We start from the raw sequence: 13,562 nt of genomic DNA, 5'->3' as shown, positions 1-13,562 counted from the left end.
TTTAAATTAAAATTTTATCATTATTAATTTTTTTAAAGCTTTTATTTGGGTTTTAAATAAAACTTATTATAGAATTTTCTTTTAATCCTCTTTTTGTTCAACTATAAAAAATTTTTTAGAAATAAAGTAAAGCTTAGTAAATTAGTCTTTTTTTGGAATTTCAACTTAAGAGACATACTTTTTATGGTTAATTAAAAAATATTTATCTTGGGGAAAGATCAACATCAAGAAACAAATTATTAATATTTTTTCTTGTGTCTGTCCGATTCGCGATTTTTTTTATCGATCTGATATTGAAAATATTTTCTATAACCCGATCCGATACTTTAATTAAAAAATTGTTTGAGAGTATTATTATTCTAATTTATAAAAAATAAATATTCCAAATCGTTTTCTATTTTAATTTTGAAATGTTCTCTATTTGAATTCTGGTGTAAGGACTCATTTATAGTAAAAGCGTTATGTTAGCGTTGGTTATTTACAAAATCAAAACATTAAATATATATACTTTGTAAATATGGAGCATTATGATGATAACGCTATGATATAATTTAAAAAACATATGTTGCAACGTATATTTCAAAAATTATTATTGCTATGAAGAATCAGCTGTGATTTCGATAGCGTTAAATAACACAACGCTTAAATATAACGCATTTACTATAAATGCAGTCTAGAAGTGCTAACAATGTAAAATTAAATATGGAAAAAATAATTTATTGATATTTTATTACAAATTTTATAAATTTAATTTTTAATGTTTCAAAATTTCGTTGAAATTATTTTATTTTAAAAGCATGTTGTTATGTTTATTTTCCAGTTTTTCGATTAGAAAAAAAAGAAAGTTTTAATTTATTAGTCATTTGCTGAAAGATATATGCTAAAATTTTGAAAGAGATACTAATCGGAATAATTGTATAAAAATATTATATGAACTTCAAAATTGTTCCTAATTAAATATTTTATGTGATTCGGTATAGTCGGAAGGAAGGAAGGAAGGAAGGAAGGAAGGAAGAAGGAAGGAAGGAAGGAAAGAAGGAAGGAAGGAAGGAAGGAAAGAAGGAAGGAAGGAAGAAGGAAGGAAGGAAGGAAGAAGGAAGGAAGGAAGGAAGAAGGAAGGAAGGAAGAAAGAAACGCTAAATGGTTGAATAATTTCATAAGAGGTGTATTTTTGCAATAAATTGTTTTATAATATCGAATATATTAAGAAAGAATATTATTTACTTTTATACTATTGCGCAAAGTTAAACAATCATACTCCAGCACTGGTATCATCAACGCAAGAATAATTTTTTCTAACTTCTTAGACAATTCCCCTTTCAAATCCTTTATCAAATCCTAATTTATAATGAATTTTATACAAAGTGAAATGAATATATAGAGTAACCTCATAGCTTTAAAGTATTTAAGGGGGTGTCAAACTGGCAGACCCCTCCCCAAAATATATTTTTATACATAAGTTGTCTAAACTATAAAACGTCGAATCAAAAGTAAAAAACATCGTGAAGTAACAAAAAAAATGTCAATTTTATTTTATTATATTTTTTTTAATTAGTATTATCGATCATTTTGTGACAAAAACATTTATTTAAATCTGCTGTCTCAAAATCATGAATCCTGGATGGTAGTTAACTCTTATGTTTTTAAGAAAATTTTGACCTCTCCCTGCCTTTCTCAAAATAGGGTTAATGAGCAGCATTGAACGTTATTGATTATATATCTTATTTTAAATTTTTAATCGCAATTTATTCTTATTTACAAAAAAATTGTTTATTCCGAGTAGTGTCTATGGTTCAGTTGTAGACGTTGATTAGAATCAGTTTTAAATAGTGCTGTGAACGTTACTTCAAAAAAGAAATGTGTTACTAGTTACTTCTGAAAATAGAAATACGTGTTACTGGATAATAAAAAAAGGGGTTACTCGTTACTTAATGGCATAATATTTTTATTATTAACTTTTTATTATGTAGAAATATGGCATTATTTCAGATACCAAGGAATTACCAGATAGAACTACACTTAGGCGGAGTGGAAAATTAATATAGGTCCTAAATTTTGTGCTAACTTTTGATATGTGGACCGATAAATATAGACGGCGAAATTATATCACCTTTACATTTCACAAAATAGATAATAAATTTAATATTGTATTTTATACATTACACATCATGTCACTCAAAAACATACCGCTTAAACTATTATTTCCGAAATAGAAAAGGTTGAAAATGAATTTGATTTAGGGTCCAAGAAAATTCAAATGGTTACGGATGCAGGACCCAATGTAAAGAAAAGTGTTCGTCTAGGAGAATATGACCATCATTTATGTTTGGGGCATGGATTACATAATCTAGTGACAGTCGATGAAATAATAAAGTTAATAAAATAGAAAATCTCATTAAAAATGTGAGAGAAGTTATAGTTATCTTAAGATTCAAAACAGCGGATTTTGAAAATATAAACGATATAGAAAATAGAAAATGTTTTGAATCGATATCATATACATTGGATATTTTAGAATTGGATGATAATAATTCTTTTTATGAAGATCGTTTGGGGTTTGATGATGATAGTGAAAATCAAAAATCATATGAGAAAAAACATAAAACCTTAAAATTAAATGTGCCTACACGTTGGCATAGTATTTTAATAATGCTGGAAAGTGTGACTGGCAATAACAAAAATCCTATAAATATTCTATTAAATAGAATGGAGAAACCGGATCTCAAATTATTTAACTCCGATTGGGACTTGGTGCATGAACTTTTAAATTTTCTTAAAACCTTCAAAAAAACTGTTGAATTTTTATCTGTCCAAAAAGGAGTTACTATAAATTTAGCCTTATTATTTCGTAGTGAAATTAAAAATCATTTAATTGTAAAAGAATATGATAGTCCTCCCATAGCATCCCTTAAACAAAATATGCTTACTAAATTTTATCATAGATTTCCAATAACCGATCTTCAGGTAGTATTTTAAAATACATAAATTATTTTTTATATATTATTTCTCTTTCTTTTATTTTTTTACTTAGGTGTTAGGACCACTTTTGGATCCTCGTTTTCAATCAATAAACATAGTAAATGAATATTTAAAGGAAAAAAATATTACTCCGGTTGAATTTTTATGTCAACACGCTACCTCTCTACGGTCTTACACGACGAATAAAACGAATGTGAAACGACGGAAGTTAATTTAAAACTCGATTATCTTAACTCATTGGCTACGAAACATTCATCTATTCATAACAATAACCTGGAACAACAACACTATTTAACTAGTTTAGAAAAAGAGTGTTATTCATTATTTTCGCCTTATAATTTGGAGATAAAAGATGTCTTAGATTTTTGGAAGATAAGAGCATTGGATCTTCCTAAACTTTCAATATTAGCTAGAAAGGTCCTGTGCGTTCCAGTACGAGCACATCCAGCGAGCATGTATTTTCTATAGCTGGGCTCACTCTGATAAAAGATCATTATTATAAATCTTAATAAAATAATATTTATTCATGATAATTATAACTTAATAAAATCATTAAATTATAGTTATAAACATAATAAAGTATAAATTATATTTTAAAAGTGTTTCCAATAAATTTATAAATTTAATTTAAAAAATTTAAGTTAGTAAAATATATGACGCCGCCGCGCCGCCGCCGATTTTTGTGGCGGCGTATATGTCTACCTATATACAATAAAAATAAAATTATGCAAAAAATAATATGTGATAGGTTATAATAATGTTTTTTTTATATATATATCTTAATAAATAAAATATTACAAAATATAAAATATTTTTGTAATAATTTTTAATTTATTTTTAACAATTGATTCTTAAAATTTGGTCAGATAAACAAGAGTGCTTAGTGCTTAAGCTTTCGTTGTGCTAACACACGTTCAACTGGCGCAGAGGATGGGAGCGCTATATTATATTGGATAAATAAAAATTTTAATTGGGAGATTTTATAAAAAATTAAAGAATAATCTTTATTTTGAAAAAGCTTTGTTCATCTTCAAAAGAATCTTCACTCAAATCCTCATCCAGTTTTTTTATTATCTTTATTCAGGGACCCGATCCTTTTTTATAACGGTTCAGTTTGGTTACGGTTCAATATGTAAAAAATTATATGGTTACGGTTCGATACGGTTCTTAAGAAAAAATTTATAAAGTTTCGGTTCGGTTCAGCTAATTTTAAAGGTTCATAAAGGTTCATTACGATTAGAAATTTTTTTTAAAATTATTTTTATTGAAGCAACACCATGGTATAATGATTTTAATTATAAACATTATTTATTAAAATTTTTGCTATCACTTAAGTTAATAATATTGTTTATTTATAAAATAGATGAAATTAATTTATTTTTATTATAAGTATCTATGAATAATATATAAAATAATATATAAGAATCATAACTCATTTCTAAATATATTATTTGAACGTATAGGTAATATATTTTCTAATATAAGTGTATTCATAATTGTTCGTTGTGGCGATACACAAATTTTAGCCCCGAAAAGGTCCTTTTAACAGAAACCTGTGTTGCGGGAACCGCAAGTACTATAAGAGCAAGTTTATATAATTTTGGATATTCAAATTTCTTTGATTCTCAATATAAAAAAAACTGATGATTTTTTAGATTAATTAAATACAACTAAATCAAAAATTGGTCATTTAAATATTTTGCATACTAAAATAGGAATGCTCTAATACTATATGAAGCAGTTAAAAGATTGTAGATCAATTTAAGTCATAGTGAAAAATTAATACATACTTCTTATGGATATTAAACAAATTTGATCATTTAATAAATATAAATAACGATGTAGATATGGTAAAATATTAATTTTATTTGGCTAAAACCAGTTCAAACCGGTTTAACTTTTTTTATAAAGGTTCTTTTTACTCCTTCAAAAAATAATTACATCGGTTCGGTTACGGTATATATATTTATAAACGTTTATAACGGTTTAGCGGTTCATTCTAGTTCACTCCGGGTCCCTGTCTTTATTAGAAAATAATCTGTAGGTATGTTGTTATTTAAAGGATTCTAGTCTGTATTTTCTATGTCAAGATCGTTTCTAAAAAGAAAATAAGTTTAAGCTTCCTTCCCTCCCTATCTAGTTTTATGAGGGTTAATATGATTATATTAGCGGGTAATTATTGCTGATAATATAAATTCTATTGAAATATTGCTGATAATATAAATTCTATTGAAATATATTATCAAAATATAAATTGTGAACAATAAACTGTTTACCTTTTATCATTGTCTTGCAGAGTTTCATTAATAAGTGGCTTACAAAATGAAATTATTTTAAGTCATTTTTTAAATATTATAATAGCTATAGTGAGAGTGAGATTTCCCACATGCATTTTTTCTTCTCTCTCTAAAATCGAAAAAGCCCTAAGAATAGGTTCCATAACCTATAAAATCATATATATAGCCATGCAATATTTATCTACGAATGACTTATCATTATCTGAAAATCTTTATAATTTGGACATAAGATGCGTCAAATTTGTGGTCATTCTCCATAATAAGACGATATTAATTTCACGGAAGAGTTTCATCTTGTTATAACCAGTTTGCAGATATCCCATTTTTTCCTTAAAAATGGCTGCACAGTTCGGAGGATGCCTATGTTTATACCACAATCAAGGTTAATTTGAGTTGGGACACAATTTACACTTACAAAGTGTAAACTTTGTACCCTTCATTAACTTTTTGTACCCTTCATTTTATTATTGGTGTAAAAAATGTTTCATATATGAGCCAAGGCAGGTTTTACTCTTCTTCATCTGAAGAAAATGTATAATGACAATATATTCTTTATAAAATAAATTATAATAAGAATAAGAATATAATACATACAATTGATTCAATATTTAATTAGATTAACAATGTTGATGGAAAATTTAACAACAAAAATTTAAAATAAAAATGAAGGAATTTGGTGGTTGATGTGAATTAAAAACCCGGTTTAAATTATAAAATTTAAAAATAAATAAAATTAATTATATAATATGTTTTTTCAATATTTTTTAAGAAAAATTTTAAATAAGGTTTTGCGTTTTCGTTACTCTAGAAAAAGAAACACATGTAACGAATGGCCCAACTCTTCCGACGTTATTTCTTGTCGTTACTTTACAGCCTACTTATAAACCTCTACCTAGGTTCGAATCCAACAAGGAAAATAGGTGGTTCCGTGCTACTGAGTATGATATATACAATATAGAATATGAAAATGTGATTCCATTATTATTAATAAAAATAAAAGTGGGTCATTTTGCATTTTAATAAAATAAATTTCAGTCGCTTTGTTAAGCTAAATTTTTAAATATTGAGAACTGCACCAACCTGCCTGCTCCATAGAGTCTGTGGTATGGCAAAATTTTTGATACGAACTAAACCTTCAAAAATAAATCACTTACTTGGATATCAATATTTTTTATATGGCATTTAAATTTTACTTTATATACTTTTATAAATAAAAATTGCAAAATTACTTTTTTATAAAGTTCCTGGTATGTGTGAGAAATCATTTGTCTCTCATTGTTAGATCTGCGAGCGACTATATTAAGTATTTCCTTTTCGTTAGTGCCTTTAAAAAATATTTTTTTGGAAATAAATACAATTGTTCAATTGCTCATATATTTTCTTTAAGAATGCCTTAAAATTTTACCTTATTTTTATGACGTATTAATTAAAGGATATATAAAGTTAAGATTTTATCTATGCTGTTTTGCATCTTTTTTTATTGAAATTCAAATCTCGATGATAATTTAATTTTGATATATAAATTTAATATAAATTAACCCATTCTTTTCATGGCTTTCATTAACTTCTCAGCATCTGCTCTGGGATCGAAATTCTTCGAATCAGTTATAGTTGGAAATTTCTAAACATTTTTATTTAAAAAATATTAGTTTTTTATATTAAAATAACGTTTTACAAAGGAAAAACTTACCATCTTTTTAAAAAACCTTTAATACAAAATTTTCAAATTTCAATTTTATAAATTTTATCCAATTTTTTTTAAATTGGCCCTTTTAAGCCTAATAGTTTTTTTTTGTTACTTTTATTTTTAATAAAAGATAATGGATAATTTAAAAAAAATAATAATTGGATAGTAGTTATAATTTTATAACAGTAACATTTATACAGGTATAAATATTTTTTGGATAAAAAAAATGTCCTTAAAATTTATTGTTGTCCATTTAATTTATTTTTATTTAAAAAATTTTATTTTATTATTCATAATAATAAGCGATAAGGTTTACCTTATTATTTATTAATCATCACTATACGTGAAATTAAAATAAAAATTTTAAGAAATAATCTAAAAAATTTTAATAATCTATTTTTGAAATATGTATATACTACAACAAATAGAGATATTTAATGTTGTTAGTGGTCAAAGAGCCCGATTTGGGTCGATTTTAAAAAGGTGCTAGGAGGTCCAAACCTTTCTGACATTTATGAGAACAGGCTTGCATAATATTATTTTGACTAAAATCTTAATAGTCGTTTTTTTTAAAAAGACTCAAATCGGGCTTTTTAACAATACATGTTGATTTACAGCGTCTCTGGAAGCGTCCCAGTTTTAATCTTTTTTAAATAAAATTTATAAAAAAAATTTATGTGAAAATCAATAATGTGTCTATATTATTGTTTATTCTTAGATTTTTAATTTTCAACGTCCCATTTTTAAGTAGAAATTCAATTTTAAATGAATTTTTTTTTAAACTTAATCAGATTTCATAGGGGGGAGTGGTCAACCCCAAAACCCCCTTTTGCCTTCGCCACTAATTAAATTGATATTCCAGAAGGTTATTTTTTCGTATCCTATCGCATTTGCTTCGCGAATATTATTGGAGTCAGAGAAAAATTGTGCATCAATAGAAAAAGAGGCACGAGCACTTTTGTTTGGAATGGAAAGATTCATTCTTTCATATTTGGACGAAAATTTATATTGCGAACATATCACAAATCTTTGGAAAAATTATTTGGTGATAAACGGGAATTACCAAAAATATCCAATTGTCGATTAACGCGCTGGACATGGGAAATGTCTGCATATGATTTTGAAATTGAATATCGTCAGGAAAGGAAAACAAAGTGGTTGATACATTATCTAGACTGCCAGTGTAAGTATAGAGTCAAATAACGACCAGAAATTTACATTAAAAATTAGTGATATAAATTTGCTCGATATAAATCTTGGTAAAGTTGAACTCCAGAAAGAAACAAGGAAAGATAGATTGCTAAATAAAGTAATTAAAAACATTAAGCGAAGATGGGTGGGGTTTGATGCGAAAAATGATGCAGAGTTAGTTTGTTTTAATAATCGTAAGGAGGAATTATCAGGTATATCGTGATGACATTGAATGGAATGGAAAGTTGGCAATTCCAACCGTGTTGAAAAAATCAATATTAATTATTATACACAGGGGGCATCTAGGAATAAATGCTATGAAATCAATTTTTAAAATGTATTGTTGGTGGCCCAATTGCGATAAAAACATTCAACAACATGTTCGTTAATATATGCCATATCAAAGCAGCCGATCAATTATATCCTTTATATTCGTGGAATCTCTAATATGCCATGGGAACGCATTCATCTAGATTTCGCGGGACCTATCGATTTCAGGGTTAGTTGGAGTTGATGCACATTCTAAATGGGTTGAGGTCGAGTTGATGAGAGAAGCCAGGTCTACAACAATAATCAGGGCGCTAAGGAAATGGTTCGCACGTTTTGGAACGCCAAAACAAATTGTGTCAGATATTGTCCCTCAGCTTTGTTCTGGAGAATTTCGAAGATTCTATTTAGAAAAAAATATTATATTAATACATTCAACACCTTATTAATCCAAAAAGAATGTGTTAGCTTAAAGAACAATACAAACACTTAAGAATTGATATTTTGCCACTAGAAAAGACATTAAGGAACCAGAGGAAGCTATGGGAGACGTTTTGACTCTCAAGATAAAAAATTAAACCTTATATTATTATATCATTATATATAATATTTATATATGCAATATCAAATAAAAGGTAAAATATAAAGATACAAGACAAAATAATTGGACGTTCACCGGAAAAAATATTGTTGGGACGCAATCTAAAAAACTGGCAAATGTTAAGGATGCGAAAGACAGCGCATGATGACCACATTCAAATGAGGCAATTCGAGGTTTAACAACCTGTATGGGTACATAATGAAATCGATTCAGGTTGGAGAGAAGGAATTATAAAATCCAAAACTGGTAGATATTCCTATTTGGTGGAAAGTAAAGATGGAACGATACGAATGCATGCTGATCAACTGCGAAAACAGGATGTAGCGAAAGAAATGGAGAGAGGAAGAAAATATGGAGTCGGAAATTGAGAATCTGGGAAATGTAGAAGGATCACCTATAGAGGGAGATAACGGCGAAACGGAAAAGACTGAAAAAAATTCGGCCTCACAGAATATGTTTTCATTACCTCGAGAACTAAAAACAACAATGAGGATGAAAAATCAATGATCGAAGAAGTCTACACATCGTCTGATTGAGGAGTTTTAAAATCTAAAGTATAAGGAAATGTGATAAATACTATATAAGATATTATCAAGTTCATACATTTTATATTCTATTTGGATTATATGATGATTATCATATGCTTTTATGTTTGACAGCGATAACATATATTTCGTTATGTAGAATAAATGATTACACATAAAAGTTTACTTTAGCCATCTAATTATTTTTAATAAAAATAATATTATAAAAAATTAATCATCTTATTATTCTCACAATGGATGTAATCCTTATTAAATATTTTATTTCTTCTCTTTTATTTACGTGTTTTTAGGAAAGCTATTTTTTTCTTCTTTGAAAAACAGTTTTGAATTAAATTTTTAGTACGAGTATATTTTTGATATTATTACAAACAACTATTATTTTAAGACATAATATACCAACTAGAGGTGGTGCGACAATAATATATAAAAATCTTAATTACTTTCATCATATCACTCTGGTCCTTATTTTCTAGTTACTAAATGATTCATTTCCAATATGACATCCTTACTGTGTGAATAACCCAAGGCATCAATATATTTGCAAAATTTTTTCTAAAGATTTTTAGTATTTTTATTTTATCAATTTATCTAACATAATAAATTCTGATATGAGTTTACATCGTGAGTGTCAAAGCTATGACTGCAAATTAACCAGCATCTATTATTTGTGTGGTTATGTAATTTAAAATTATTACTACAGCCACTGAGAGCATTTGATTGCATAATTTAGATAAGCAATAATGGTCAACTGTCTAGTTATTTATCTGTGGTATTTATCAAATAGTATATATTTAAGTATATTATATATATAAAATAAGAAAATACATATCCATATATATTTTTACAAAATCGTTTATCTATTTAATCTATTACAATAAATTGTAGCTTAAAACCAAATTAACAAAATACAATTTATATTAATACATTACAGTTCTCCCCACTACAAATTGAATTCATCATGATAACGTAATGGGGGTTTCGAAACTCTTTTTAAGAGTTGTATTTCTATTATGTTCTGCATTTCCCAAATCCTCAGTCATTGTTATTTATATTTCCTTAGAATGTACATTAGCATCCATCACTTGGTCGGCATGCTTGTTTTTAACAATACCCACAGATTCAACATAAAAAATTATCCTTATTGTGTCAATACTTAATAAATTGTAATCTTTTTTGTCGTATAATTTTTCTGTCTTCGTCTTCTTCTATATTTACTGTATTGATCTAATTTAAATAAGGCGCTCATGTTTAGGATTATAAACCATGTAGTTTCATTCATACCACCCGGCAGTCCTTTCTCTTCCTACCCAAACCTTTTGCTTCTCTTCAAATTCACGGGGCTCAACATTCCTATCTTTATAATATTTTTGTTTCCATAATGCGTTTTCAGTCCTTTCCCTCGTATATAATTTCCATTAATCTAACATTATCTCGAGCGGTCTTCCAAACATCATTTCGGCAGGGGATTTAACAGTAGTGCATTTGGAGTATTTCGGATAGTAATTAAAACATTCGTTAAATTTAGCTGGTCCGGAGTCCCATATCTCCTTCCAGCATAGAAATGCGTCTTTATCGTATGTATATAAGGCTCAGCCAAACCATTTGGGGCTATAAGGGGCCAATCTAAAATGTTTTATAATGTTTGTAAGAAGAAACGTTTTGAATTCAGATCCAGTAAACTGAGTACCGTTATCTGAAACAATGCAGCAAGGCAACCCAAATCTAACAAAATAATTACGCAAATTATTTTACATTCGCCAAATTAATATGTGTTAAAATTGCAACTTTAACCCATTTGGTGAAAGCATCTACGTAAATTAACCAATACTTTCCAGATACAGGGCCTGTTAAATCAATGGGTATTCGTTCCCAAGGTCGGTTAATTGTATAACAGCACTACTCCGGCTCCCAGCTTTTCTTCCTGACAACTCTTGCAGCATTTAACGAACTTTATAACAACACGATCAAGATTAGTCCAAAAAACATAGTATCAATATAATGATTTCATCCTCATTATACCAGGATGACCTTGATGGTTAACATTCAAAACCTCCTTCTTTAGATTATCAGGAATAATAATTTTATCATTATAAAATAATAATCTTTCTTCGAACGAAATATTATCTTTAATTAAAATAAATTTTTTTTTAAATCTTCGAATAATTATAATATTATTAATAAACAAATGATTTTTAATTAATTTAATAATTTCTTTCAGATTCATATCATTGTTTGTTTCACTTACAATTTTACGGCGAGTGAAAGATAAATATTATAATAAATTAATTTTTAATTCTCTAATTTCATTTTCGAATTTTTTTGTAACTGTTGTAGCTGTTGAAAAAAAGAAGAAATAAATTTAATATAATACATCAAATGTCAGTTATTTTCTGACAGGGAAATTAGTTTTCCTGGTGGATGGGAGGAAAACGAAATTATCACATGGATTGTTTTTAAAAAGTTTCTTTGTTTGCTATTTGGAGTGAAGATATTGGATGAAGACGGGATTGATTGGGGAAGATTTAATATGTATATATGTTATATATACATGAATAAAGTGGAATTGTAGTAATGTTTATTTATTTATTTAATATTATTAAAAGGATTATTTTGGATTGATAAGTTATATTTTTGTGAGGAAAGGGTTGAGAGTAAAGGGTTCATTTTTTTTTCAATATTAACTTCATTAGATTTTTCTCCCTACTCCCAAACAGGACAGAGCTTTGGCATTTGTTTTGATTACCAGGTCTATAATTATCTCATAGACGTAATTTAATAGCTTCGTCGCCAACCGTATTAAACGGTTATTTGTTATTTTATTTAGGTCTCTTATCACCTAAGATATATTTTAAAGATTTATGATCTGTAACCAAAATAAAATGTTTTTCATAAATATATTGATGAAACTTCTCAATAGTGAACATGATCGCCGAAGCTTCCCGATCAATGGTGGTTAATACTTTTCAGCCGCCGAAAGTATCCTCGATGCGTAAGCAACGGTTTATTCTGGCCAGTATAAAATTGGTGTACAATAACAGCTCCTATACCATCTTTGGAAGCATCACAAGAAATCACGACAGGAATATTGGCTGAATAAGGAATTATTGTATCTTCTTTTGATAATATTTTATAACTCTATTAAATATCTCATTTTCCTGACCAAAACCAACTAACATTTTTACACGTTAGTCGGTATAAAAGTGCACAAATAGGATGTAAATTTTTTTTATAAAAGAGTCATGGTAATTCATTATTCCAAGAAAAGAACATAATTCTTTAACATTTGATGGTGTTTTACAATTTTTTATGGCATTAATCTTATCTTCTGTAGGGTAAATTCCGAATTCGTCAATAACATGACCTAAGTAACTGATTTTTCTCCACTTTTAATTTTATCGGTTGTCGTTGTCAGTCCAGCCTTATCAAATCCTACCATAGGAATTACCTTTAATAGGTTTTGTATAAAGGTTGAAATATTATCGGAACGGTAGTCAACCCAAAAGAAATTCTTTGGTATCGGTAATAACCGACATGAGTCGAAATTACTAAAAGGTCCCTACATTCTAGACTAACTCCGAATTATAAAAATTCATCTCTTAAATCTATCATTGAAATATACCACCCGCAATCCTATTTGTCAGGACAACAAAATTTGGTAGTAAATCGTTATCTATTGCAAAATAGTTATTGATTGTTATACAAAATTCTCCGCATATCCGCACGGCAACGGATTTATTTGTTATTAATCGTTGGCGTAGTCCAAATGATTGGAGTTGTTGTTGGATCCACCTTCTCGATAACGCCTTCGTCTAAAAGTCTATCTAACTCAGCTTCAACGGTTCGACGCAACGGAAATGGAATTCTTCTTGCTGGTAACGCGATTGGCAATGTGTTCAATTGTATCTTGATAACGACTTCCTGTAATTTTATTTGTCCTAATTTTTTTTAAAAACTTGCGGAAATTTTGAAACAATAGCATTTAAACTAGAAAAATT

The 13,562-nt window shown here is 27.8% G+C and overlaps 1 protein-coding gene across 3 annotated transcripts in view; it reads right to left on the bottom strand.

Annotated features, from left to right (window-relative positions):
• LOC135923950 (annexin A5-like) overlaps nucleotides 1-10,031 on the bottom strand; it is a 31,921-nt gene extending 21,890 nt beyond the window's left edge. The window contains exons 1-4 of one of the 3 annotated variants that reach the window (XM_065458977.1): nucleotides 10,008-10,031; nucleotides 6,816-6,897; nucleotides 6,506-6,600; nucleotides 1,225-1,338 (exon numbers count right to left, since the gene is read on the bottom strand). In XM_065458977.1, the coding sequence (XP_065315049.1) occupies nucleotides 1,225-1,338; nucleotides 6,506-6,600; nucleotides 6,816-6,897; nucleotides 10,008-10,016 (300 nt within the window). In that variant the 5' untranslated portion in view covers nucleotides 10,017-10,031. Of the gene's footprint in view, nucleotides 1-1,224; nucleotides 1,339-6,505; nucleotides 6,601-6,815; nucleotides 6,898-6,966; nucleotides 7,069-8,026; nucleotides 8,089-10,007 lie in introns of those variants that run through there. The other 2 variants (XM_065458976.1, XM_065458978.1) reach the window with 2 other exon arrangements.
• Between the last annotated feature and the right edge of the window lie 3,531 nt (nucleotides 10,032-13,562).

The sequence above is a fragment of the Gordionus sp. m RMFG-2023 genome, chromosome 2, assembly GCF_954871325.1.
Source record: "Gordionus sp. m RMFG-2023 chromosome 2, tfGorSpeb1-WG-v2, whole genome shotgun sequence".
NCBI classification, from domain to species: Eukaryota; Metazoa; Nematomorpha; class Gordioida; order Chordodea; family Parachordodidae; genus Gordionus; species Gordionus sp. m RMFG-2023.
Note: the sequence above shows the minus strand (reverse complement) of the source record. Positions and strands in the feature narration are given on the sequence as shown.